Source organism: Toxotes jaculatrix, chromosome 19, assembly GCF_017976425.1.
Source record: "Toxotes jaculatrix isolate fToxJac2 chromosome 19, fToxJac2.pri, whole genome shotgun sequence".
NCBI lineage: Eukaryota > Metazoa > Chordata > Actinopteri > Toxotidae > Toxotes > Toxotes jaculatrix.
In genome coordinates this window covers 17,037,754-17,062,637 of record NC_054412.1, presented here as the reverse complement: position 1 = coordinate 17,062,637, position 24,884 = coordinate 17,037,754, and the positions used below count along the sequence as shown (strand labels likewise).

Sequence of the window (24,884 nt, the reverse complement as noted above, 5' to 3'; positions counted from 1 at the left end):
AAAGGGGGCTGAAGGAGATGTGATATGTCACAAGAGACAGTTGCAATAAAGAACTAGCATAGCAGTCCATCGTCATCTCACAGCAGTGTGGCTTGTCCCTGTCAAGTTTGTAATCTGAACTTCTTTACATGAACATCTTTGGCCAGACAATGTTTCTTATAACAACCCTGTAATTACTATTATTGCTATCAAGATACCAAATGTAAGCAAAGGCAACCGTGTACAAGGATTCTTTTGTAGCATGTATTGTGTCCCTGACGACATGGCTGCACTACTCCCTGTGTTGTGATTTAATCTAATAAAAGGAACTCTATGGGCTCTCGTCTGGTCTGATAACTCAACAAATTGTCTTCTCAACCATCGTCAGATGTAGATCCTCGCCTGGCCCAGTGGTTCCTGACCTCTTTAACCTGCCGTAGCCCGACATCATGCTGTGTTCATTTCAATGCATTTTAAATGCATTGAAATATAAACTAACACAACAAAAAGGTGGATACTACTTTTAGCTGTTTCAAGCGTGTATGTACGACTAAGGTAGTTATGTTTTTTTTAACATAGGACTTTACCTAGTCAGACTAGCTAGTAGCTGACAGGCTTATACCAGCAGCTGCAGAAGTAGCCCCTGGTTGGGAATCACTGACCTAGACTGCAGGTTGATAATGTCGGCACACTTGGACAATTTGGCTGATAATACTTTTACTTCAGTATTACAATGCAGGGCTTTCACTTGTAGTTGTATTTTTACTTTGTGGTATCACTACTTTTATACAAGGATCTGAGTACTTCTTCCACCACTGACCGCAGTCTGTGAAGACTGGCTGTTAGTTGCCATGTGGTTTAATCAGCTCTCTGCTCTGACACTTACAAGGTAAAAACCGTCCTGTGTATCAATACAAGGCTATACTGATATACAGCTTACTGAGGGACACATTTCTGAGGTAATTCCCCTGTCCAACCACTAGAGGTCACTGTTGAGATGATTTTGTTCCAATTTTCTTGAACATATTTTCTCTATGGGAACACAATTGGGTGTGTGTCTTTCAAGTAGGAATGCAGTAACTTGATTTTACAGTATATATAAAAAGGGGGGAAATGACAGAGAAGGCCTGTCATGTTTACCCCTGACTCTGGCACATTAGCACTGGTTGCATTGGATTTGTGTAGAGGCTTGTGTCCTCCCACACATGCACAGAAAACTCCGCACTAAAACCCCAGGGACTGCATCATTACATACCATTTAAAGCTTCAGGCAAACTGAAGAACTGGGCGACCCCCTAACCCCTGTGCAAATGTGGGAAACGCATCTATTGATCCATTAGGGTTCACACAGAGGACAGCACTTCCACTACATTGCATCTACAGTATGTGAAAGGGAGGAGATGAGAGTTTTTAGAAAAGAAACATTTATTTTACAGAGACCTTAAACATTACAAAGTCATAACTGATCAACTGAACACACACTGCAGGCCATGGTTGGATTTAAATTAACTATGTAGAAATATGAGATTGGAAAAAAAGACAATAAAACGTGTTACCCAGGGAGAATACTTTGACCAGTCACTGTCTAAATCCTGGTAAAATTTGTTTGTTGCTTAAGAGCTTCTTCCATCAATCAATTTGACAGAAAAATAACAAAAAAATGTTATCATAGCCCTAAAAATCAAACTGACAAGTGAATTTTGAGAAACAGCAATCATTGTGACTGGTGCACAACAACTCAATGCCCTGACACAACATGTCTGGTCTGTACAGACTGAAAAAGAAAAATTCTGGACTTGGGGAAAGGGAGCGGGACAGGGAGTTCCCCAGAACGCTACTTTGGAGGGTCTGTGTTGATGCCGTATTTCTCTTTTAGAAGCTTCAGCTGCTCCTCTTTCTTCTTTGTGTCCATCTTCTGGAAAGCCTGCAAAGAACAGGTATAACAGAAAACTAAATTAAATTGGGACTGATTGCATCAGAGTATTGTGTTCATATTTTCTAAATATTTTAAACAGACCATCCTCTCATTTCCAAATTAATTTTTTGTGTGACATTTATTAAACCATATTAATGTCTGACCTGACCATATCCACACAGACTGTAACACTGATACATACTCTGTTTGCATTGTAGTAGAGAACCACCAGGTAACGGTTGCAGACGTTGAAGCCTGACAAGTGGTCACAGGCGTTCTTGGCATCAAAGATGTCTTCATACACTACGTAGGCTGTTCCTCTTGTTTCAGGTGTGTTCCCTCTGAGAAGAGAGGCAAAAAAAAACACCCATGAATCGATTAAAAGTTCATAATGATCAGAGTTTTAACGGGGAGAAACTTAAGCATGTATACAACAGTAAAGACATTTCTATGGAACTAAAGCAATTTACAAGCTATTTTAATTTAAATATATAAGGTAAATGTAAAAATGGGTAATGCTGATACAGTATTTGATTCTTCCTTATACAAAGATGTACAGCATCAACTACACCTTTCATACTCACACACTATTGACACATATATGTATTTCTCCATGTTGTCTCCCTTCTATCCACATATTTTCTATCTCGGATTTTCTTCTTTTTTTGCGATGAACAGTCTCTCTAAGTTCAGCAATTTGATGACATTTACAGAGATCTGGTAACATGCACCTCCAAAACCTGATAGAAAGGGATTTCTTTTTTCTTTCTTCATGCTTTCGTGTCCCTTTGTTCAATTGCAAGGGTTGCTGCCTTCCATCTTTACATCTCCATACACACCAAATAAGTGCATATTTGTGTGTCATGTGGCCCATTTTGGGCTTTGAAAACCCTCCAGAAATCTACAGAGCATAAACACTTACGTTCTGATTTGACGTATTGGTCCATATTTCCCAAAGATATCATACATTTCCTCAGCTGTGATCTTGTAAGGAAGGTTCCTAACATACAGGATTCTGTTCACCTCAGGAGGTAATCGTATCTGCAAGAAAACAGAGAAGTTAAACTTATTATTTAAGTATTACATAAAACCAGAAGGGGTCAAGGAGGACTAAATATATACCTAGAACAGCCCATCAGACGTCAAAACCACTACCACCAACTTCAAGTTACACATGAAGCATACTTTCAGTGATTGATAGTCTGATAGAAACACTAACTTCAGAGACCATCTTGCCTGCGCTGTGGCAACTTTCTATAATCATTTGACCCAATTCTTCCCGAAATGACCATTAAGTCCCCCAAGTTATCTTCTTATAGTATTATGTTACTAATGACTTCAATTTTCCAGAAGCCGTATCACCACTCCTGGCTAATGAAACGACAAAAAGAAAACGCATTGTCAACTGTTGTTAAAATGTTTACATGAGTGTACATGTTGCCATGTTACTGCAGTCAATGTTCAGACCGCTTATGATCACAAATCGGCCACCTTAATAAGTAGTACTGTGTCTTAGCTGTATTATCTATTGAAATCCGTCTTAGTTAAAAGCAAACTTTATACTGGCAGTGTTTATGTTAGCGTGCTAACTGGCTAACTGTATGCTAATGTTGGCTAACGCTAGCTCCTAGCCGAACAATGGAGATACTCTCAGTTATATTCATCACAGATTACACCAGCCGACTTGCACAAACTTACATTAGCTCGTTTCGCTGCTTGCATAGCCATGGTGAAATGATGTATATGTTAAAAAGGCCGATGAACAACGAACACGCAGTTTCCCAGCTCTTCCCTGTTAACGTCAAAATGGCAGCGGTCGCCAACTGGTGACGAACTTCCAGTTTCCGGTTGAGGGACCGGACGCAAGTTAAAGTACTGTGCTGCCGCCTGCAGGATAACTGAAGATTTACAGAGGAGGCCAAAACGTACTAAAGCCACAGCTGATGAGAAGTTGTATAGTCTGTCAGTTAAAAGTTTGAATCATCATATCCTACACGCTCTCTGACTTTTATATAGACACAATCACTGATTATGATGAGCTTTGTCCACTGCTAAGCTCTCTATCCTTTGTTAGTGTCTGTGGAGAAAACTTATGCCATATCTGTCTTCGTTCTGTCAAACTTTAATGAAAAAAAAAAAAGGCAAGGGCTCTCTAATCCTACAAGTGTCATAAGCCCATCCAATCCTTTGAAGATTGCAGTTTCAGAAACATGAGATATGAACGCAGAATAATTTTTCATATTATTACAGTACTCCTTCAGTGGTTCGGGCAACAATCAAAACTGACAATCTAAAAAAAGAAAAGCTGATTCTTGTGGTTGGGTACAAAATTGCAGAAGGGTCTGAGTGGCAGTTCTCATATGATGAAACAATCAGTGTTGGCTATTCTTCTGTTGGTGTAGTGATTATGCAAGAAAGAAGACAAGTTGTGCATTGTTTTAAGCAAGAATCAGTCTGTGTTCAAATTCAAATTTAACCTCAACAAAAACTTCTCTGGTTACAAATCTACAAATCATGCGTGACTTGGCAAATGATTATACACATTCTGAGTAATCTTTCTAGTATATCTAGTTTTCATCCTGTCTGTGTAGGGGAAGGTGCTGGTGAAATAAGTCCTGAAGCAACACTTTCCTCATCACCCCTTCAAAAGTGTGTATTTGAACCAAAACATACTTGGGCAATTCATTAAACATACATTCATTTCAAGGCATGAAAGGGTTACATCGATCAGAGGAAGACATTTTAGGGCTTGGCTTTCACTAGCGCTCACATATTTGTCCGAGTTACAGGACTCGTTTGTCTGTACACTGGTGAAATACAAAAAATCTCTGTGCATGTGTATGTGTATGAGACACAGAGAAAAACATTGTATACATGAGCCATTTGTGACTCACAGGTTGTATTTTGGTGTATGACTGTCATATTGCATCATCTGCACCCTCCTGTTTGACAGGATGTCTTGAAAAAGTTTCCCAGTCTGCGTGTTAAAAGAAAAAAAATCATTCAGAAATGAACCTGACAACACCATGTATTTGCTATTCTGTATGTCACAGCAGCACAGTCTTGATGGACATGGTCAATTAGCTGCAGAGAGAAAGAGGGTGATGACAAGTTAAAAGAAACATCTATAAGATGTGGTGTTAAGCAGCTTTAATCCTACAGTGATAACTAACTGCAAGGTCAAAGGGCTGATCTGCACCAACAGGATCAGTCAGGCTTTTAAGGCGTGGTGATATAAAATATTTTATTAGTCAGCTTGGGTTCTGAAATTTGGGAATTACATTTCTATCATTATGAACTTTCACATACTAAATACAGTCCGTGGCTGCTTATAGATACATCGGTTGTTTCTTTTCATCTTTATTATCTTTCTATGAAAAATATTATTATTTTTGTGTCATTTTCGCAAAGCAGCACAGTTTGAACCGAGTAGAAAAATGAAATAGTTAAACTTAGTTTAATTTGTACATTGGCTTGTGACAGGGTGAAACGACGCCAGTTCCGGTTCGAGGATGGAAAAGAAGCGGAATAAACGGTCAGAGGTTACAGCACGCGCGTGTCTCTGTGCTAGTTAACGTTAGCCACTAACTAACCGTTACTAACGTCGGTTTGCTGTGGAGTCGGTTGATTTTTTTTTCTTTTTTGTTACACTAACATATTTTCGGAAGTAGTTAATCTGACATATCAGTGTGCACCAGCAGAAAAACTCTGGAACTGGACTGAAATTAGCCAGCTAAATCTGAAAAGCTGAGGCGGGTGGAACAAAGTTAGCGGCGCCGCAGCTGAGTGAGGGTTTGCTGGACTGACGTTAATTTGGCCATCCTGATTTCAGCCATACCACGGCATCGTGAATTTAAGAGGAGTGGACAGGACCGCCAGGAATTATAAAAAAAAGGTAAGTTATTGTGTGTTGTCTTCTCTTGCGTAAATGTTAAATGTTTACGTCTAAACTGCAGGACAGTCGTTATGCTAATTTCCCCACAAGTACGTAAGCACCTGTAGCCGGCCAATTTATTATATCTAAATGGGTGCGGTAACAAAAGAAGCTAACTTTGACGGCAGTTGCTAACTTAACCTCTGAATGTAATGTCTTACTTTACAGACAGAACCCATGCTCTAGTATTGAATTAAGTTTAAATAGTCGGTGGAGTTTGATGTTTATTTTACTGGAAAAGCAGTGAGACAAAATACTGTTATTTATGATGAGAAAGTAAATTAAGCTGACTCATAAACCTCAGGTTACCATCGATTTAAATGATTAACAGCTGGTGCTAAAAGCAGCATATGCGGCTTGCTAGCAATGTTTTAAGTTCAGCTACAGCCAATGGGTTTCATCTATTAAACTCATTAACACATAACATTACCTCTGGTCACACATACGCGGGACCATATTACACTTGGCCTAATTAATTTTTATTGAGGTAAGGCTTGTAGTCTAAGCCCCTGTTCTTCATACTGTTTGTTTTCAGCTGATGAGGACGATGACATTTTTTGAGTTGTGGTCATTCAGATAATTTAGATGGAGAATTAAATCCTGACTTTGACATTAGTAGCTCAGAGTATTGTCTATGTATTGTCCTACCATAGCATTCATTTATAGTTATTATTACTATAGCTAGACAGTATATTTTGAAGGCAAAGTAGTCATGCTAAATTATTTATTCAGTTATATTATATGAAATGATCATTGTAATCAAGATGCAAAATAAGATCAGTAATGACTCAGTTACTCCAAAGCAGTATACTCCAAACAAAATTGAATGTAGTACTTTTGCTTAGACACCATGTTTTTTGTTGTTGTCATTTTATTTCAACTGAAATAAGAAATCCCTGTTTTTGACTTAGATAGCTGTAGTGCCTGCTGGCTCCTATCACATAACTTCATCATCACCGCCTCTCAGTATTCAGTTGCATGCAGTTGGTTAACAGTCTCATGTGAATTTGTTTTTTTTTTTAACATGTGCTTGGGCCTCATGTTCTCAGATTTCCCACTGCATCTCATATCTTCAAGACTTCTGCAAACTCCATCATCTCCTGTGAACGTCGCAAAACATAAAAGACGCAGTGAGTATTGTGGCATATGATAGCATTTCCCACCTTCACCAGCCAGTTTCCAGGGGAGAACTTCAAAATTAGAATACACCTGTGTGTGCTGGTATTTTATTCAATGTGTTGTTGGAATGTAGCCTGATTCAAACCTCTGGATTACTGCCTGTGTCTGTGATTTTTTTTTTTTTTTCAATGATTTTTGAGGCTGGGAAAAAAATCTCTTTTCTGGTTTTATTTGAACGATTCAGCATCAATTCTTAAACTGTGTGCAGATATCAGGCTGATGTCTTTTAAGCACAGTGCAGATAAATCAGTGAGCAGACTTTCAATTTTTGCTTTGTCTGTGCTCGAAGGAATTATTTTAAGTGGATGTCTGTTCTTAGTTGAAGCATCTGCTCTTTACAGTCCATGTGTGGCTATATGCAAAAGCATTAATTTTTTCAAAATATGCATAATGGTGTATTTACATTTTAGCCTATAATGTGCATTTTATACAATTTTAGATGCAATTAAACAACAGTGTTGGTTACTTGTTGAACGTAGACAAAATTTAAATTTAAAGGATAAATCCTGGGGGCTTCCACCATCCACCAGTGGGACAAGGTGGGCAACACTGGTGAGATAGGAGGTGTGTTTTTTGTGTTGTCTTGTTTTAACTAATGGGTGAATAAATAAATAAATAAATAACTAGATTCATTGTCACTGTGATGTCTCTTTAAAGAGCAGAGGTAAATTGGGATGGAGTGTTTTAATATAGGTTTTTGTATATGTTGTGTGCTTGCATGTTTTTCAGAGAACATCCAGTGCTTTAACGAAAGGGTTGATGAGAGGTGACGAATCATGGGTAGCTGGAATTCATGAAACTGCCAAAATGTCTTCAATCCTGGGACTCCCAACACAAGGATCAGATGTAACAGTTCTCATAACCAGGGTCCACTTGCATCCCCTTTGTGTGCTTGTGGAATTCTGGGGAAAATTTAGCCAGGAGAGGACAGCAGATTATGAGTGCCTGGCTAAAGACATTCAGTCTCCAGGAGACACATTTCAAGAGTTTGAAGGAAGTCCTGGTGACCAGTGCTTGGTTCAGATAGATGGTACTTGGTACAGGTCCCGCATAGTCTCAAGAAATGGATCGAAATACAGTGTTTTTCTCATTGACAAAGGGATGACGGCTAGCACCACCACAAGTAAGCTGGCTTGGGGTAAGAAGGAGCACTTCCACCTGCCACCTGAAGTGGAATTTTGTGTTCTAACTAATGTGTTACCACTCTTGCCTGAGAACAGATGGTCTTCAGTGGCTCTTGAATTTCTGAAGTCTCTCTCTGGGAAGTCTGTGAAGGCACATGTGCAAGATGTACTGGTGCCCCACAGAACATTTCTGTTGCACATCCCCTGCATATCCAAACAAATGTATGAGATGGGATTTGCCAAGAAGGTGCCTCCAGACGTGTTCCAGGACTTTGTACTCATGTCACTGCAGTCCAGTAGTGCAGCTCAAGTGTCACCAGAGACTCAGCAAATTTACATGGGAGCACGTGAGCGACTGCACAAGCAAGAGCTCTTCTTGTACCCAGAGCTACCAACAGGAACTGTGGAGACCGTAATAGTCACTGAAGTGACAAATCCACAGCGAATTTTTTGCCAGTTGAAGGTCTTCTCACAAGAGCTGAAGAAACTCTCAGAACAAATCACACAGTGCTGTGAGGGCAGAATGACCAGTTGCATTGTAGGTCCAGAAATGATTGGTTTTCCGTGTGCTGCAAGAGGAAGTGATGGCAGATGGTACCGCTCAATCCTACAGCAGGTATTCCCAGCCAACAGAGTGGTGGAAGTGTTGAACGTTGACTATGGAACAAAACAGTTAATTCAAGTGGAGAATGTAAGACCACTGGCCGCAGAATTCTTCAGGATGCCTGTTGTGACTTACATCTGCTCCCTCCATGGAATCATTGACAAAGGGGTTGGATGGACAACCAGCCAGATTGACTTTCTCAGGAACCTTCTTTTGTGCAAGACAGTGATTGCCAAATTTGAGTACCAGAGCATCTCTGAGGGTGTTCACTATGTCACACTCTATGGGGATGAAAACACAAACATAAACAATTTGTTTGGTTCCAAGGAGAGCTGTTTGCTGGAGTGTGAGAAAGCACATGGAGATTATGCCGTATGCAGCACCGCTTACAGCCGCAAGCATCCAGCCCAGCCAGAAAGAAATCAGAGAAAGATGTTAACTCCTGGAAAGACTGGAGAGGAGAAAGAAGGGAAAGGAGGAGCAAAGAAGTTACCAGCAGACGACCTCACCCTGAACTCCTCACATGTTGTAGTTGTTCAGCATGTATCCAGCCCCTCAGAGTTTTGGATCCAAACACAGAACTGTGCAAATGAGTTGGATGAACTGATGGATAGTATTTATCATTTGTACAAAGATTCAGAGAATAAAGATGTGGAGGAAAATCCAACTGTCGGGCTCTACTGTGCTGTCAAGGCAGAGGATGGTGACTTCTACAGAGCGACTGTGACTGAAGTTAGTGAGACACAAATCACAGTGTTCTTTGTTGATTATGGAAACACTGAAGTGGTTGACAAGACTAACATCAGGACCCTCCCTGACGAGTTCAAAAAGCTGCCAAGAGTTGCACTGAAATGCACCCTGGCAGGTGTCAGACCGAAAGATGGGAGATGGAGTCAAAGTTCCACTGAGTTTTTCATCAGAGCAGTCAAAGATAAAGTACTAAATGGGCACGTGATAGGAAAACATGAGGATGGCTATGTCGTCCAACTATCAGATCCCAAAGCTCAGGGAGAAAGAGACCTCAGTACACTGATGTGTAGTTCTAACCTTGCTGAAAGGGTTGAGACACAGAGACAACCCAAAGCCAGAATGACCATACAACCTGCCATTCTGCTTCCCACACAGCATCCAGATGCCAGACTCTCAAAGTCTTTCCTGACCCAAAACACTGTTGGCCCTGTCAGCAATGAAAGAAGAATTCCTACATTCAGGGAGCACATGTTCCCCATTGGGAGTGTTCTTGATGTCTCTGTGTCCTACATTGAAAGCCCGAATGACTTCTGGTGCCAACTAGTACAAAATACAGGGCACTTGAAATTGCTAATGCATGACATGCAGACTCATTATGCAGACAGTGAATTTCAGCCTCTTGTAGAAACAGCTTGTGTTGCTCGCCACCCTGATAATGGAATGTGGTACAGGGCCCTTGTAATTCACAAACATGAAACACCTAATGTGGACGTGTTGTTTGTTGATTACGGCCAGACAGAAACCATCTCCATGTATGACCTGAGGAGGATATGCCCAGAATTCCTCACTCTGCATGGTCAAGCTTTTCGATGCAGTCTGTTAAACCCTGTTGACCCCACGTCTGCCATAAATGAGTGGAATGACGAAGCAATAGCAAGATTCCACAATTTTGTGGAAACGGCTGCATCCAACTTTGTGATTTTAAAGTGCACCATATACGCTGTCATGTACAGTGAGCAGAAGATTGTTTTCAACATTGTGGACCTAGAAACTCCCTTTGAGAGTGTCTGCACCAGCATGGTCAATCTTGTCAAAAGTGTACCTCACAAGAAAGCCTCTGGACCATCCTTCCGTCTTGACACATACTACTACTCAACACACAATGTCAAAACTGGGACAGAGGAACAGATCACGGTGACATGTGTAAACAGTGTCAGTCAGTTCTACTGCCAGCTCGAGAGGAATGCTGATGTGATGAAAGAGCTCAAGGTCAAAGTGAACAGTCTCTGCCATCAGCTAGAGAATGTAAAACTCCCAGCAGCATTTGGAACTTTGTGCTTTGCCAGGTACACTGATGGGCACTGGTACAGGGGACAGATCAAAGCCACAAAGCCAGCAATCCTGGTTCACTTTGTGGATTATGGTGACACTATCGAGGTGGACAAATCTGACTTGCTTCCAGTGCCCAGAGAGGCTAATGACATTATGTCTGTGCCTGTGCAAGCAGTTGTGTGTAGCCTCTCTGATGTCCCCGCCAATGTTCCCAGTGAGGTGAACAGCTGGTTTGAGACAAGTGCAACAGAATCTCAATTCCGAGCACTTGTAGTGGCCAGAGAACCTGATGGAAAACTGCTGGTTGAGCTGTATCATGGAAACACTCAGATCAATTCAAAGATCAAAAAGATGTTTCAGATTGAGATGCACACAGAAGAGCGGGTTGTCTACCGATGTCAGAAGACACTTGAAGCCTCAGCAAAACATGCACAAAAGCCTACAAAAGCTTTCCCAAAAGAACCTACAGAAATGGGAGATCACACACAAACTATCAAGAAAACTACCCCAAAACCAGCACGTCAGATAAGAGATGAGACAAAACCTGCCAGCATGAATCTGGAGTCTACACCAAAGCCTTTGCACCACGTTTGTGAAAACGGTCAGAAGGTCAAAGCTGGTCTGATACAGCTGTACAGACCTCCTCACCAAAGACGGTCATGTGGAAGGACACCAAGTAATGTGGGAAATGATCCTGAGCCTGCAGGTGCCCATGTCAAACCAATTAAAAAAAACCTTGCCACAGACTCTAAACAGCTGTTCAAGTCCAGATCACCTGATTCAGAATCTAAGAAGGGAAGCAATGTTGAAAAACTACCCAAGCTTGCAGACCTGCCATCAAAATCGATCGCATCAGGTATGGAAGCAGATGTATATGTCTCACACTGCAACAGCCCATTGAGTTTTTACGTTCAACTTGTCAGAGAGGAGGATGAAATATTCTCCATTGCTGAAAGGCTCAATGGTCCCAAAACAATCCTGAAAACGAATGGCATCGAAGATGTACATCCAGGTGACCTTGTTCAAGCAGAGTTTGCAGGAGATTTGTCATGGTACCGAGCAGTTGTCAGAGAAATCCATGACAACACAATGGCTCTTGTTGAGTTTGTTGATTTTGGAAATACAGCAATGATACCAGTTTCCAAGATTCGCAGGCTCCATAAGTCTTTCTTGCAGCTACCCATGTACAGCACACACTGCATGCTGAGCGAAGCTGCAGCTTTTGAAAAAGAGGAAATGCTTGATTCAAAAGTGTTGTCAGCTTTCAAAGAAGACATTGGTGGTAATGGAGACAAGAAGCTCAAGTGCCGGTTCATCAGGCAGTCAGGATCTGTGTGGGAAGTCAGTCTGAAAGACAGTGGTGTGGCCGTCAGATGTAAAATGCCTACTAGATGTTCAACTGATGGTTCTGAAATCGCCTCAGAGAAACTTGAACAAGTTGAGGGAAGACCTGCCCAGAACTCAGAGAAACTGCCACTTAATTCCTGTTCTGTACGTTACTGTCAACCAAAGATTTTAGAGGAACAGCAGTTGCAGGTCTACATCACAACTATAAATGACGATCATTCCTTCTGGTGTCAGTGTGCTGACTCCGAAGAACTTGACAAGATAACATCAGGTGTCTCAGTAGTTGGGAATGTAGTTGATCATATTGACCCAGGACATCTCTCCCCTGGCAGCCCATGCATTGTTCTCTTTTCGGATGATCACCTTTGGTACCGTGCAGAGATTGTTGACAAAAATGGAGATAAACTTTCTGTTCTCTTTGTGGACTATGGAAATAAGTCCCAAGTCAACATTACAGATGTGAGGGCAATGCCTCCTGACTTGCTGGCAATTCCTCCACAGGCGTTTTTATGTGAGCTTGAAGGCTTTGATTCTTCATGTGGATCTTGGAACAGTGGTGCAGTGGATGAGCTGTCTGCACTTACAACAGACAGGTTGTTACAGCTGACTGTCACTAGAGTAACAAGAGATGAAGAAAACATGAAATGTTCTGTGCAGATGGAATGTGATGGCCAGGTGATAAATGAAGAGATCAAAACCTGGTGGACGAAGTCTACAACAGAAAACAGAACTGATGCAGGTGGACTGACCACTTCACATGAACCACCACTGCAGTGTGACTCAACTGTGAAAGAGGCTGCAGTACCTGAGGATCAACTAGAGTGTCCTGAATACCAAGAAATAGATACTGCTGTTGCTTGCATTCACTCTCAGCGTTACTGTAGTGAAGATCAGTTCCCTGATGAGCTTGCTGACCCTCACAGAGCAGATGAGATCAAACTAGCAAGCGGACCAAAGACCAGTGAAACCCCTAAAAATTCTGTTACTTTGGAATCTGCTGAATCTCCAAAAGAAGAGAGGGATCAGAAATCGTCAGAATGTAATTTGGCTGTGGGACCTCAAAAAAGTGCTTCCATTGAAGGATTGAACAAAGTCCCCACTATGATGATATATCAGACTGAACCCAAAGACATTTTGCCATGTGACAGTGGCATAGAAGAAGCCATGTTACCTCCTCTTGGTAACAAAGGTGACCAAGGTATTTTCACCTTGAGCTGTGACACAGATGTGGGCGAAACTGACAAAGGCATTGAAGAGGAGGATAATTCAGTGATGGACACTGTTGGGCCAGATGACTTAAATTATCTATTGGACGAGAACCTTAAGGAAGCTGTGGCTAAGTCAGAGATTCAGTCTTCAGCTGAAGAGGTGAATACTGACAACATGGGGAGCAGCTTTGACACAGTCATTTATTCTGGTAAGAAACTGGTACTCAATATGACGTAATTCTTGCCAATCAAGTAATCATCTATATTTGGTTTATGGAAATCCTATTAATATGGAACATGACATTGTAATTGAATTCACAGCAGTTTGCAAACTGTTAAGTTGTGGTTAATGATTGTGTGAAAATAATAATTAAGCTTTGTTACTTTTTTCTTTGCATACCCAGATACAACTAAGCTCAGCAAGGTTACCATTGCAAGAGCCAGTTCTCTTACCAGTGTGACAGCAGTGAAAATGGTAAGTTGTGTTATTTGCATATACAGTGGGTGTACATTTAGATTTACATTTTCTGTGATTTCATCGTGCTCTGTTATGTGCATGTGTTGGTAGATAGATTTGATGGAGTCTAAGATGTCTTTTCTTAAGGTTCCACGTGAAACTGTTCGTCCGAGGGAGAGCAATAATCTGCATGAGACAACTTATGTGATTTCCGAAGACTTAAAGCAGGTACGTAGAGTTCATTTTATCAATCCACATAAATGTGAAAACCTTTTAAACTGAAAACAGTTTAACCAAGAAACAAATTGTTTTGCTCTTAACTGGAAAAGTATATAACCGTGCAGAGAAAGACAAAGTTTTTACTTTTTGTGCGTTTGTCCTCTCACAGATTGAGACTGAAATAGTGCCTTCTGTGCAGCACTTGTGTGGTAAGTGGTTCTTATTTGAAATCATGCAGCGCTTTAGAGGTTTTAGGAGTGTTAACAGGGAGAAACATGAGGCCATCATACTGCATGAGGTGAAAGGGATACATGCATGCCAGTTTTGACTGATTGTGGAACTGAATTGTCAGACTTTGAAAAGCCCTGCCATACACTGTATTGAACAGATTATGCTTAGGCTGTGAGATTATCTGAAAAAGTGTATAATTTGTGTTGCCCTGCAACGTATGTAGCTGCAGGTATCTCCAGTAAACCCTCAGAAAACTGCACTGCATCTTTGGTTTATACACAATACGTAAAAGTCACATACAGTCCCAATAAAGAACGGTGTAATAGTGTATGTGTGTTCTGAAGTGACTGTATTTTGGTGATGCGGTGTGATTATGATTGTCTTCACAGATGCTTCTGCAGAGCAGGAAACTGAAGCTGGAGATGGTGTCCTGGAGGGGCCATGCATTACCTCACATGTTAAGGTAAGGTTATAGAAATATAGTACTCGTATGGAGGTTTACCTGCACTACTTTTCTTGGCTAAATATTAGCTTGACCTGTTACTGTACAAATGAAAAATTTGACTGCCTGTGTAAGACATCACCAACATAGTGTTCACCACACAGTGATAATCTTATCTGTTTTAGAATGACTCTGTAACTGAAGAGGAGACCATGGCTCATTGTGAGAATACATATTCCGGTTTGTTGCCATCATCTCAGTCTCTTAATCACTTGTTTACAGACCCTACTGGCTTTCTGAAATGTTCTCTTATATCTATGTGTACATATTGTATGTTTAAATTAACATGAAGAAGTGCAAACTTGAATTGCATTTGGAACCTGTGCCTTAACGTATATTAAAGCTCAAAAGTAAGTGGAATAATTTTGGCATTGTGAGACCATGTAAATAGTTAAATTGATGTTCTTGAGCCTATTTAACATTATTTGAATATGGGAAAAGAGGCCTCTGTGTTATTCTGCTGGGTTGCACTTGGAAGTCCTTAGGAAACACACTGATGGTGTATCCGTCTTTGTATCTGCAGCCCTGATAGCTGACACTGACACAGCAACCAGTGAGCTACCAATCTGCACAGTTCCATCTCTGGATGTGGTAATGGGTTTAAATGCACCGTTCTATAATGTTCAAAATGCTAAAGTTGTCACATTTCTTTCTTGTCTAAAATGTGAATTTTGTCTGTATTGCTATTCAGGGTAATGAGATTGACGAGGTGGCTTGTTTAACAGATGTCTACACAGGTATCAGACTTCACAATAGAATGAAAAACAACATAAAGTACCAGGAAATATGTGTGATTTCTGATCAGAATGTATTGGCTTATCAGTGATTTGATATTTTTTCCCTTTGCACTGCAGATCCAGATGAGCCAAGTGGTGATGGCAAAGTCATCAGTGCAAGAGAGGATTGTCTCAGTATGGCAGCAGAGGAAATGGTAATTTGCATCACAGTGTGTTTCCAGATGTGAGAGTACATGTATCTGCAGTGTGTTTACACAGGGTTTCAGGGTTAGTTGCACCTCATGGTAGGTAAAACACTATGTTTCATTTCTGACTTAATTTAAATGTTATGTGGCTGTTCATAAGAGAATAACCTTTTTTTAAATTAATGAACAAATTATATTTATTAAATTTACTCCTTTTTTCCCATGCTGGGAATGGTTCCAACATGTCTGTCTCACATAACTGCAATAAGTACCACGTAGTGTTCCAAATTAACAGTGTGCTGTTATTCAAGATAACTTTATTCAGGATTATTTTAGACTGATAACAGTTTACTAGTCTGGATTAGTTGAACCACAATTTACAAAAAGGGCCCTGGTCTGTATTAGAGAAAGCTCTGTTGTGTTCTGTTTTAGGATAACTCAGTGACTGAAGACGAGACCTCAGCTCTCATCAAAGATGAACTCTATGGTGTGTAGTTATCATCTTTTTTCTTTCCTTTTGAGACTGGACCTTTGAATTGAAAACATTTTGACCATTGCCCACATTCCTCTTCCTCTTGCATCTATTTTCATTTCTCGCAGTATATTTTTTGGGGTTAAAAATTAATTAAAAGCAGTTACAAGCTATATGTGTGAGCCTACTCGCCTGCCTCTGTGTTTACAGCTCTGCCATCTGACACTGAGCCACAAACCTACTGTCCAGATATGGTAACAGAGATCAGTCAATAAAGTTCTGAGTTTAAATTTAAAAACATCACATATCTGACCAGTGAATGCTGTTTTTATGACTGTTCAGAGTGACCTGGTGGAGGAGGTGACCTGTCTTGTTGGAAATATCTGTTTGACGGACGTGTGCAGAGGTATCAGCCTTAATCATTTACAAAATGTTTGTAAATGATAAATTTCATTTACATATTTTAATAATGACCAAACAAGTCCACTCTCTGTTGTTTTGTTTTTGGGATCATTTGTCTTTTTTTTTTTTTTTTTTTTTTTTTTTTTTTTAAGGATTTACATGTTTGACAGAAAAATAATTCCTTTATTTAAATGTAGACACAGACTGTATCATTCCACTGACGTCTCCTTGTTCTTTCAGACCAACAACTTCAGGCTGAAACAGAGGACAGTGAGCAGCTGGTGCATAAACCACCCAAACAAAAAGAGGTAACCATTCGGGGAAAATGATGCCTTTTGATGGCTGAGTTCATCCTAGTCCACAGGGTTGATGTCTGAATGTGAAAATTCAAGTTTAATTCTTTTCCTTATGAACAGAAGGTGTCTCAAGGTAAAGTGTATTTGTCATGTAGCTGTAGATCCACTGACATTATATGCAGGTGTGTTTGCAGCGCACATTTCTTAGGCATATGTACTGTATAGGCTGTGTGTCAAATGTCCTGCACAATAGAAATACACTGTCCATTTATATAGTCAGCAGTATGGTAGATGTCAAACAAGCATCAATCAGCACAAGGTTTTCACTCTAGTGTTGCACAAACTCCACAGCTCACCCTAACTTCACCACCAGTGCAACAGATGGTGTTAAAACCGTGAAAATCAAACATGCACTACATTGGTATCTACATTGGTATCAGTAACTGCTGTTCATCACACTGAGCACACATATTATTTTAGTCAAGAATTAGAAGTTGGGATGTTGAAATATAAAATATTTTGAAGAATTTCACATCAGTGTTTTAAATTGAATGATTTACCAGGATTCTGATGACAGCACATGTTCAGAGGAAACGTCATCTTCTGCTGACAACAGTTTTGGTAAGTCATGTTGTGCTTTTCCAACATGGCAATGTTGGCTTGCATCTCTTTGTTATGTTACCTCCTCCCAGCGGGGATGTGAGGAAGAGATGTGAGGACAGGAATTTTATTTGCCAAACAGAACATCCTCAGTCACTGTCATATTTAGGAGACGGTGAGTACTCATGAAGCACAGTGTCTCATTTGTCCTTTTATGTATAGAAATAAATAATGACTGCAGTTCCAATACTGATTCTAGATCAGTGTCAGCAGTAGTGGCATGTAATGTGACTGATGGCAATAAAAACAATTGACAATTACAGTTCAACACAGTGAGAACAGAACAACTATGAGGGAGCAAATAAAATCAATACAAATGCTCAAAATACAAACTATTGTGTCTGTTAAAGAGTGCAGGTACAGAAAGCAGCTTTTTTTATCGTCCCATAAGATTATTTGACCAGTCACTATTTTTATTAATCTGTGCTGTGTGTTGTCTGCAAAACGAAATAACTCCTTATTTTTTCCCTTTCTTTTCAGAGTTCCAGCTGTCAAAGATAACCCACCTCTCTCTGATAATCAGTAATGGTTCTGCCGATGTTCTGCCTGTTGAGCAGCAGCCGGAGGAGTAGCCACCTTCTCATTCCTCACTCACCTCAAATCAGTTTATCAGTTGCAATTGCTTTAGTTACAGTAAACAGGTTCAGTTTTCTTTGTTGTGTTTGTGCTGGGTGCTGAACAGCAGTGTTGATTTGAGTTGACCCAGCAGGTTCTCTTTCTCGCAACCATCTGGGGGAAAGTGCCTCTTTTCAGCAGCAGTTGTTAAAAGCAGTGTGCTGTTAGTGTCCATGTGCTTACCTAGTGTTACTTGGAGCACTGTTGTGTTACAGATGATCTGTTCTGATAAACTGCCACTAAATTCTTTGGAGACATATTTTGAGTATTGAATCTTTTCTTGAAGATCAGACTGATTTGAAAGGAGGTGAAATGCTACAGTTTTAAAGGATGCAGCAAAGTTTTCTGCAGTGTGGACACATGCATGCGTTGAAGACATGTTTATGTTGGTGCAATAAATATAATAGTGTGTGGAGCTGAGTCATTGTCTGTCCTTCACCCCTTATTTGAATTAGCTTAGATCGTGTGTAAAGTTAACATTGTGATGTCACTCCCCCATTACCAAGCAAACCTGGAAGATGAAGCGTCTTAGATAAGATGACACAAAACTTTTTTTGTATACAAACCGGATTTATTGGATTTCTGTTGTGTACAAATGTGGATATATCAGACAGTAAGTGTATAAAAGTAGAAGGCTGTTACATTTCTTTGACCCAGGCTGAACAGTACTGTGAGTTAAGGCACGTGGCACCTGAATGTAGCCTTTTAGTGTTTGTATCCTTCTGGTGGTGATGACCTTACATGTAGCTTTTGTTGAATCAGGGTGGATAGATTAGGTTTTCTACAGTATCTTTACTAGATGAATTATCTCAGATCATCAGTCTTCAATCTTTCTTTTTTTTTTTTTTTTATCCCTATGATTCTCATTTTAGTTTTTACTGAATCACACTGCAATCATAGAGTAGCTCATCTCTGCTGGAAGGTCCTATATTCAAAGAGCCGTACGATATTTTCAGAAAATAACATTTCTCAGTTGGGTTTATATACACTCAAAGATGAAAGTGATTAAAAGCATTTCTCTTAAGAAATAGCTGGTAATAGTAAAGATTTCACCAACAGTGAAAGGAAGTGCTGAGCTGCTCGTACGCAACATTCAGGCCTCATGAAACGAACACTGCTATACTGAGTTTCACCTGCCAAGAAAAACAAATCCTTCCTGCTGATGAGGTAGAGATTGGCTTTCCTCTCCATTACTATTCCAAAATGTTATCCTTCGTCCATTTTGAAATAAAATGTGTGAAATGCCAAGTAGGCCCGGCTTGACATTTTGAGACCGTTCCACTGACACACGAGGCGAGATGGCTCAGCTGACGGTCAGGTAGTCCAGGTTTCTCTGTGGTATGTGAGGCACAGTGGCAGTTCAGATGGCAGACTGAAGCAAAGTAACATTAGTTCCTTGGATGAGGTTATCGTCCTCCCCGTCGATCAGAGGGTCCCACTGATTAAAGTTCTTCTCCAGACCTACAAAGTGGCATAATTCAGAGTGTGAATTTCTCCTTTAACAAATGCCTCAGACTTAAACTGGTATCAGAAATAACTGGTACGGATTGTGAGCTCGTTGTTTTTCTTACCAAGATGGCGCTGCAGAAAGGCAAGTGTTGCTTTGTTGGAGAGGTCTATGGCGATCTCTGGGTCGATCTCTCCCTTCAGCTTCATCAGTTTACCAATCCAGTTGCCTGTCAGGAAGGTGAAGTCTGGGAAACTCTGGTGGACTGTGCCTCTGAAGAAAAGCAGTTAAAGGAAAACAACATGAAGTGGGAGACGACCAGTTCAACCAGATCAGCAAGACTCACAGATCTGTCTGCCAACAACGTCGGCTCTGTCCATTATACCTGATTGTGATCATTTTCCTCTGTATGATGGCTGAGTCCAGCTTCCTCATGCGGCTGATGTTCCCCGCCCACTGAAACTTCTCTGAGTTGATGAAGAAGATCGGCTGCTTCACGCGATGAAAGGACTGGTCATCTAAAGGAAACATCCACGCGTCCAGCGCTATGCCACACCTGATTTCACAGAGTGAAGAGTTTCCAGAGAAGGTTATTACACTTTTTTTTAAATCCATATAGGTATTGATTCATACCTTACGTCTACAAAACACAATTTTCCCACTTTTCCCACAAAGAAGCCAACATCCTGAAATATTACGTGTAGTTTAAACACAGGCAAAATAAGAAGACCTGGATGAACTTTGTAAATCCACATACTTGAATTTAACCTCTTTGCACAGAGCTTCAATCACTGTCGCTCCTCCAAAGGAATGCCCCATCGCTGCTATCCTACACAGATCCATGGAGTTCTTTAAGTCGAGAGAGGAAAGGAGCCGCTGATTAGCACTGTGTAAATGTTCAACCTGAACTATTACCATGTCAGAGAGATGAAAAACCAGGAATTCATTCAAGTATTGTGTGTATCCAAAGACTGATGTATCTTCTTCTTGTGTGCCAGACAGTTTTATTGTTATCCAAAAATATTCAGCTACATAAGGCTCCTATGAAAGAACCAATGTGGCATCCTGACCTTGACTGTTTCGACATGTAAATGCCACATCAACAAACCCCTCTCCCATGGTTTTGTCTGTTACTAAAAACTGTATCCTGCTGCCCTGTTGACCTCTCTGAAACTAAACCTTAAAAAGCAGATGACTCGGTTACCTCCAGCGTCCCCCAGTCAAACTTTGTTTGCAAAACATTTTGCACTTGTATCCCTGAGTTGATTTCGGTGAGTTTATCCAGAGCCAGAATGCATTCGTCTGCTCTCTGCTTCACCTGGGACAGATGAGAAGGATACACACAGGTTTGGAGTTTAGGAAAAGGCACAAACTGAATACTGTGAAAATCCAGCCTTTGAAATCCAACACAGCAAAGTGCTTCACAACAGAGAAACCAGCTGCATACACGCTGTGATAAAAGCTGAAGGCAAAACATGAAATATGAAACAGATCAGATACAAGATTAGAAAACAGACTGAACAAACAAGGATGCGGTTTGAGTTGGACATGTGTCTCACTGAGTTCAGATGTTGTGCAATGCAGTTGCTGTCAATTCTAAACCCACACCGCATAAAAGAGGAATCATTTCTCCACTGCCACCGTGACAAGTTTTACTTTCCAGTGAAGAAAAACCTCTTACCTGTTTATTTCTGAGGGGGAATTCACTCTCTCCGTGCTGCAGGGTTCTGTAGTACATCCACTCTTTTACCAAGTTGTCTTGGACTGAGTCAGATGGTTTAGGCACTTTCTCATTTGCCTTCTCTGACTCCGTCTTCTCTCGGAAATAAAACGTGGCTGAGGCTGACTGGTCTCTGCATTAAAAAGGAAAAGACAGTGCAGCAAAATTATAAAAATAAAATAAAAATAAGAGATGAAGCTGATCACTCCAAGGCAAAAAAACAAAAGAAAAAAATAATATTGTTTGGATGATCTTAATATGACACAGGATGTGCTGGCTTTTTAAAATTATTATTTGAATGTGAGAATTTGCCCTTTGTCTCTGTCATATATGATAATAAACAGAATATGTTAAGGTTTGGGACTTTTGGTTGATCAAAACAAGCATACTGAAAAGATCACATCAGGCTGTGACAACAGAGAAAATAATCTGCAGATAAAACAGACTTATGCTACATCCAGTTTCAAGAGGCTGCATGTCAATGATCTGATAGTTATGTTTATGTGTGATCTGTTATTGATTATTGCTGCTTCTAGTTTATCGATCTCTCACACAAACACAGAGTGTGGTTTGTGGTTAGTTGTCAACTTTGTTTAATCTTTGTTCAGAAGCTGCTGCTAAAGCAAATGAGCTTTTGCTGAAGCTCTGAACAAACATGGCTGCTAAAGGGTGGATTTTTTTCCTTATGTCTGTTTTGGTTTGTTCTTGGTCAGAAACTAAACAACCTGATTTGGCCGTGTGACAAAAGCACCACTGAGCTGAGCAACTGGACTGACCTCTGACCATCACTGTAGACATGTGAAACAAAGTATGTCTCATGTCACAACTATAAACTAAAAGGTCACAGCACTGGCACATGCCTTTTCTGTGGCTTTAGCCTCTAACCAGCTGCTAAAATTCAGTGAAACACCGCCTCAGTCGACGTGAGTGACAGACTAACTGTGGCCATTATGTTCATCTCCATATGGTCCCCTTGTCTCTATACTGAAAAGAAATGTGATGACCTGGTTTGTACTATTGTCTGAACACCCTTTCCACTCCTACTCCACAGATAAACAGACAGCCGCTTGCAGAAGAGACTGCCCTCTGTTATTGTTTGCTTGGCTAACGTTCAACTAGAATTTCCTCCATGAAGAGATAACACAGCAGCTAAAAGTGTATTTAATTAAACCTTGTACAATTACCTGTGCTCCACAGACGCCACAATGAAACCCTGAGAGGCCAGTTCTGCACATATAGCTGAATACAAAGTCCTAAGAAACACCAAGGACATGTTATTTACTTCCAATTCAGACTGAGTAAATATTACAGCAGTATGAAAAATGTTGTGTGTACCTAAAGGCTCCTAAGCCATGGGAGAAGATAACTACAGGACATTTTCCATTTGATTTGAACGGAGCATCCAAGTAAGCTGGGATCTTAAAGGACCCTGGAATAAACCAATCATAAATACATCAGCTTTCTAAAGCACAACAACAGTGAAATAAATCAGGTCAAAAATAGGTTATTTATGTCAAAGTGACATTGTTTAGCAACAAAAACACAGAAACACATCTGAAATGTTCAATGTTTTACTAACTGAAGTTAAATTACCAAAGAAGTAGTTGAAAATCCTTTCACTGAGAGTCCTGTTGATTTTCATGAAATCTGCCAGACCATTAAAATACTCCCTGCAGGGGACCCAGTCTGGTTTTTCTGCTTTTTCAGTCTCTTGGCAAGGATAGTAGAGCCGGAAGAAGCTGCCCTGTTGGCGACACGGAGGTTGAAGGTTTATAAGATAAGATACACCTTTATTAGTTCCACAATGGGGAAATTGCATATTGCGATATGATTGACAGTATGTCTCTTCTTGTACACAAAACGTGACTGCATTTTATTTTTTTTTTTTTTGTGCACGGACACTGCTTCTTTGTCATGCTGAACCGTGAAACTCTTGTCGTTGTTGAACTGCTGAAAGACTGACGAATGTTGTAATGGAATTGATTATCAGTGTCTCTTTGCTGCAGATGAAAGAGCATTTACAGCAGCCACCTTAACTGTGATCATTGACCTTACAAGGATATACGTACTGTCTCGGTGGTACCATGGCTTTAAACAATGCTGAAATTCACAGGTATTCTAGATTAAAGTATATTTCTTATGCTATTCTTTACAATAACTAAATGCACATTTAAGTACAACATGACATAACATTGCTCAGTCCATCAAATAAGTGTTTCCAGCTTTTACAGGTCATAACTTCCATGTAATCACATCTCCTGTCTGATTTATCAATTCTTTTTCTTTATTGTCATATTATTAATGAAGCGTAGGCAGGTAACTGGCTCTGACCCTACCTGAGCAGTGTGGTCCATCATGAAGTCCGTGCATCCCACAGCATTGGGGCCTTTGGCTGGAGGGATCCCAAGGTGATTACTGCAGGTGTTCCCCATGGTGAAGAAACTTAGCGTGTACCTCCTCTGGTCTGTCCGATAAAGAGACGTGTTTTTGACAAAAGACAAGAACAGGAAGCTGTTACGATGACAAGGATGACAGTCACGATAACTATACCGTGACTTGACAAAAACAAAACAAAACAAAAAAAAAACACTGATCACTGATTTCCGGATTTGAAATGTAAATGTCAGCGGATTATGAACACAGCTGTCTCTGCTAATGTTTGACAGAATACTCAGTTCATTGGTGACAAATAAGACGTGTGTGATGCTATCTTCAGTTCTTTTCAAGTTTTGTGACTGTTTGCTGCTTTAATTGTTAGCTCCATGTCTAAGTAAAAACAACAAAACACCATCGGTTTTATGGACGGGAAATGAAAATGACTCCGCTGAAATAAAACTGTCTTAGCGTTTGACTAACTTCACCAGATGTAACTGAGCGAGATCTTCATTTAATTTAACACGTAACCTCACAGTTATTTTCCACTAACTTCAGCTGTTGATTAAATGTATTGTATTGGAGCCATCAGTGAAAATGCGGCGTTTCAACCCCTACCTGTCCTTGCCCACTCGTAAATCCTCTTGACTAATAACTGTACAAATCCTCCATGAGAAAACATCGACCTCAGTAATGTCAAAAGCGAGCTAACTAGGCATTTTCTGGTTAGCTGTTAGCTATAAAAACACTGTCATTACCATGTAACAAAAACAAGGTCAGAGGCAGACACAGAAGTACACTGGATACCAGTGTTACTACATCAGTTTCGCAACATAACCACGCAACTAATTTCAACTTTCTCCTGATAAATGTACCGGTATGAGTCACTTGGGAGTGGTTTGAGAGGTCGTTAACGTTGGCGCTAGCTAGCCACTACTAGCATAGCAGAGGGCTAAGCCAGAGTAACGGATAGAAGTCGTTCGTTTATTGCGCCGCTCTTGCCTCTGACTGCCTAAAACATGTCCCAGCTGAAACTCAACACAAGATCATACAACCTGACCACCAAGACCGCCAATCATGGTCATAATGGCAAGACAGGCATCTCTACGCCAGGACTTTAAAATCTCCTTTGAAACAGTGTGAACAGGTCTCTGCACGACTATGGTTAGACAGGGAATCTGGTACTCAGCCCTGCAGTTTATGGACACATGCATTTGTTGGCAACAGTTGTCGACATTTAGTTTCCTGTGCTGTGG

The 24,884-nt window shown here is 40.5% G+C and overlaps 3 protein-coding genes across 3 annotated transcripts; 1 reads left to right on the top strand and 2 right to left on the bottom strand.

Annotated features, from left to right (window-relative positions):
• Window positions 1-1,386: 1,386 nt before the first annotated feature.
• Window positions 1,387-3,729, bottom strand: sf3b6 (splicing factor 3b, subunit 6). Its single transcript, XM_041063756.1, has 4 exons — window positions 3,593-3,729; window positions 2,817-2,935; window positions 2,097-2,235; window positions 1,387-1,903 (listed from the first exon to the last, which is right to left on the bottom strand). The coding sequence occupies exons 1-4, from the start codon at window positions 3,620-3,622 to the stop codon at window positions 1,814-1,816; spliced, it is 378 nt and encodes a 125-aa protein (XP_040919690.1). The 5' UTR covers window positions 3,623-3,729; the 3' UTR covers window positions 1,387-1,813.
• Window positions 3,730-7,814: 4,085 nt separating this feature from the next.
• On the top strand, window positions 7,815-18,411 carry tdrd6 (tudor domain containing 6). Its single transcript, XM_041065013.1, has 15 exons — window positions 7,815-13,521; window positions 13,717-13,787; window positions 13,917-13,997; window positions 14,158-14,197; window positions 14,609-14,682; window positions 14,847-14,901; window positions 15,245-15,312; window positions 15,413-15,458; window positions 15,576-15,652; window positions 16,076-16,130; window positions 16,326-16,369; window positions 16,458-16,521; window positions 16,758-16,825; window positions 17,377-17,434; window positions 17,954-18,411. The coding sequence occupies exons 1-15, from the start codon at window positions 7,815-7,817 to the stop codon at window positions 18,043-18,045; spliced, it is 6,600 nt and encodes a 2,199-aa protein (XP_040920947.1). The 3' UTR covers window positions 18,046-18,411.
• Window positions 18,412-18,959: 548 nt separating this feature from the next.
• pla2g7 (phospholipase A2, group VII (platelet-activating factor acetylhydrolase, plasma)) lies at window positions 18,960-24,792 on the bottom strand. The gene is made up of 11 exons (XM_041064317.1): window positions 24,247-24,792; window positions 23,592-23,719; window positions 22,849-22,999; window positions 22,591-22,684; window positions 22,440-22,508; window positions 21,217-21,388; window positions 20,740-20,853; window positions 20,293-20,384; window positions 19,921-20,091; window positions 19,660-19,808; window positions 18,960-19,549 (listed from the first exon to the last, which is right to left on the bottom strand). The coding sequence occupies exons 1-11, from the start codon at window positions 24,308-24,310 to the stop codon at window positions 19,449-19,451; spliced, it is 1,305 nt and encodes a 434-aa protein (XP_040920251.1). The 5' UTR covers window positions 24,311-24,792; the 3' UTR covers window positions 18,960-19,448.
• Window positions 24,793-24,884: the final 92 nt, after the last annotated feature.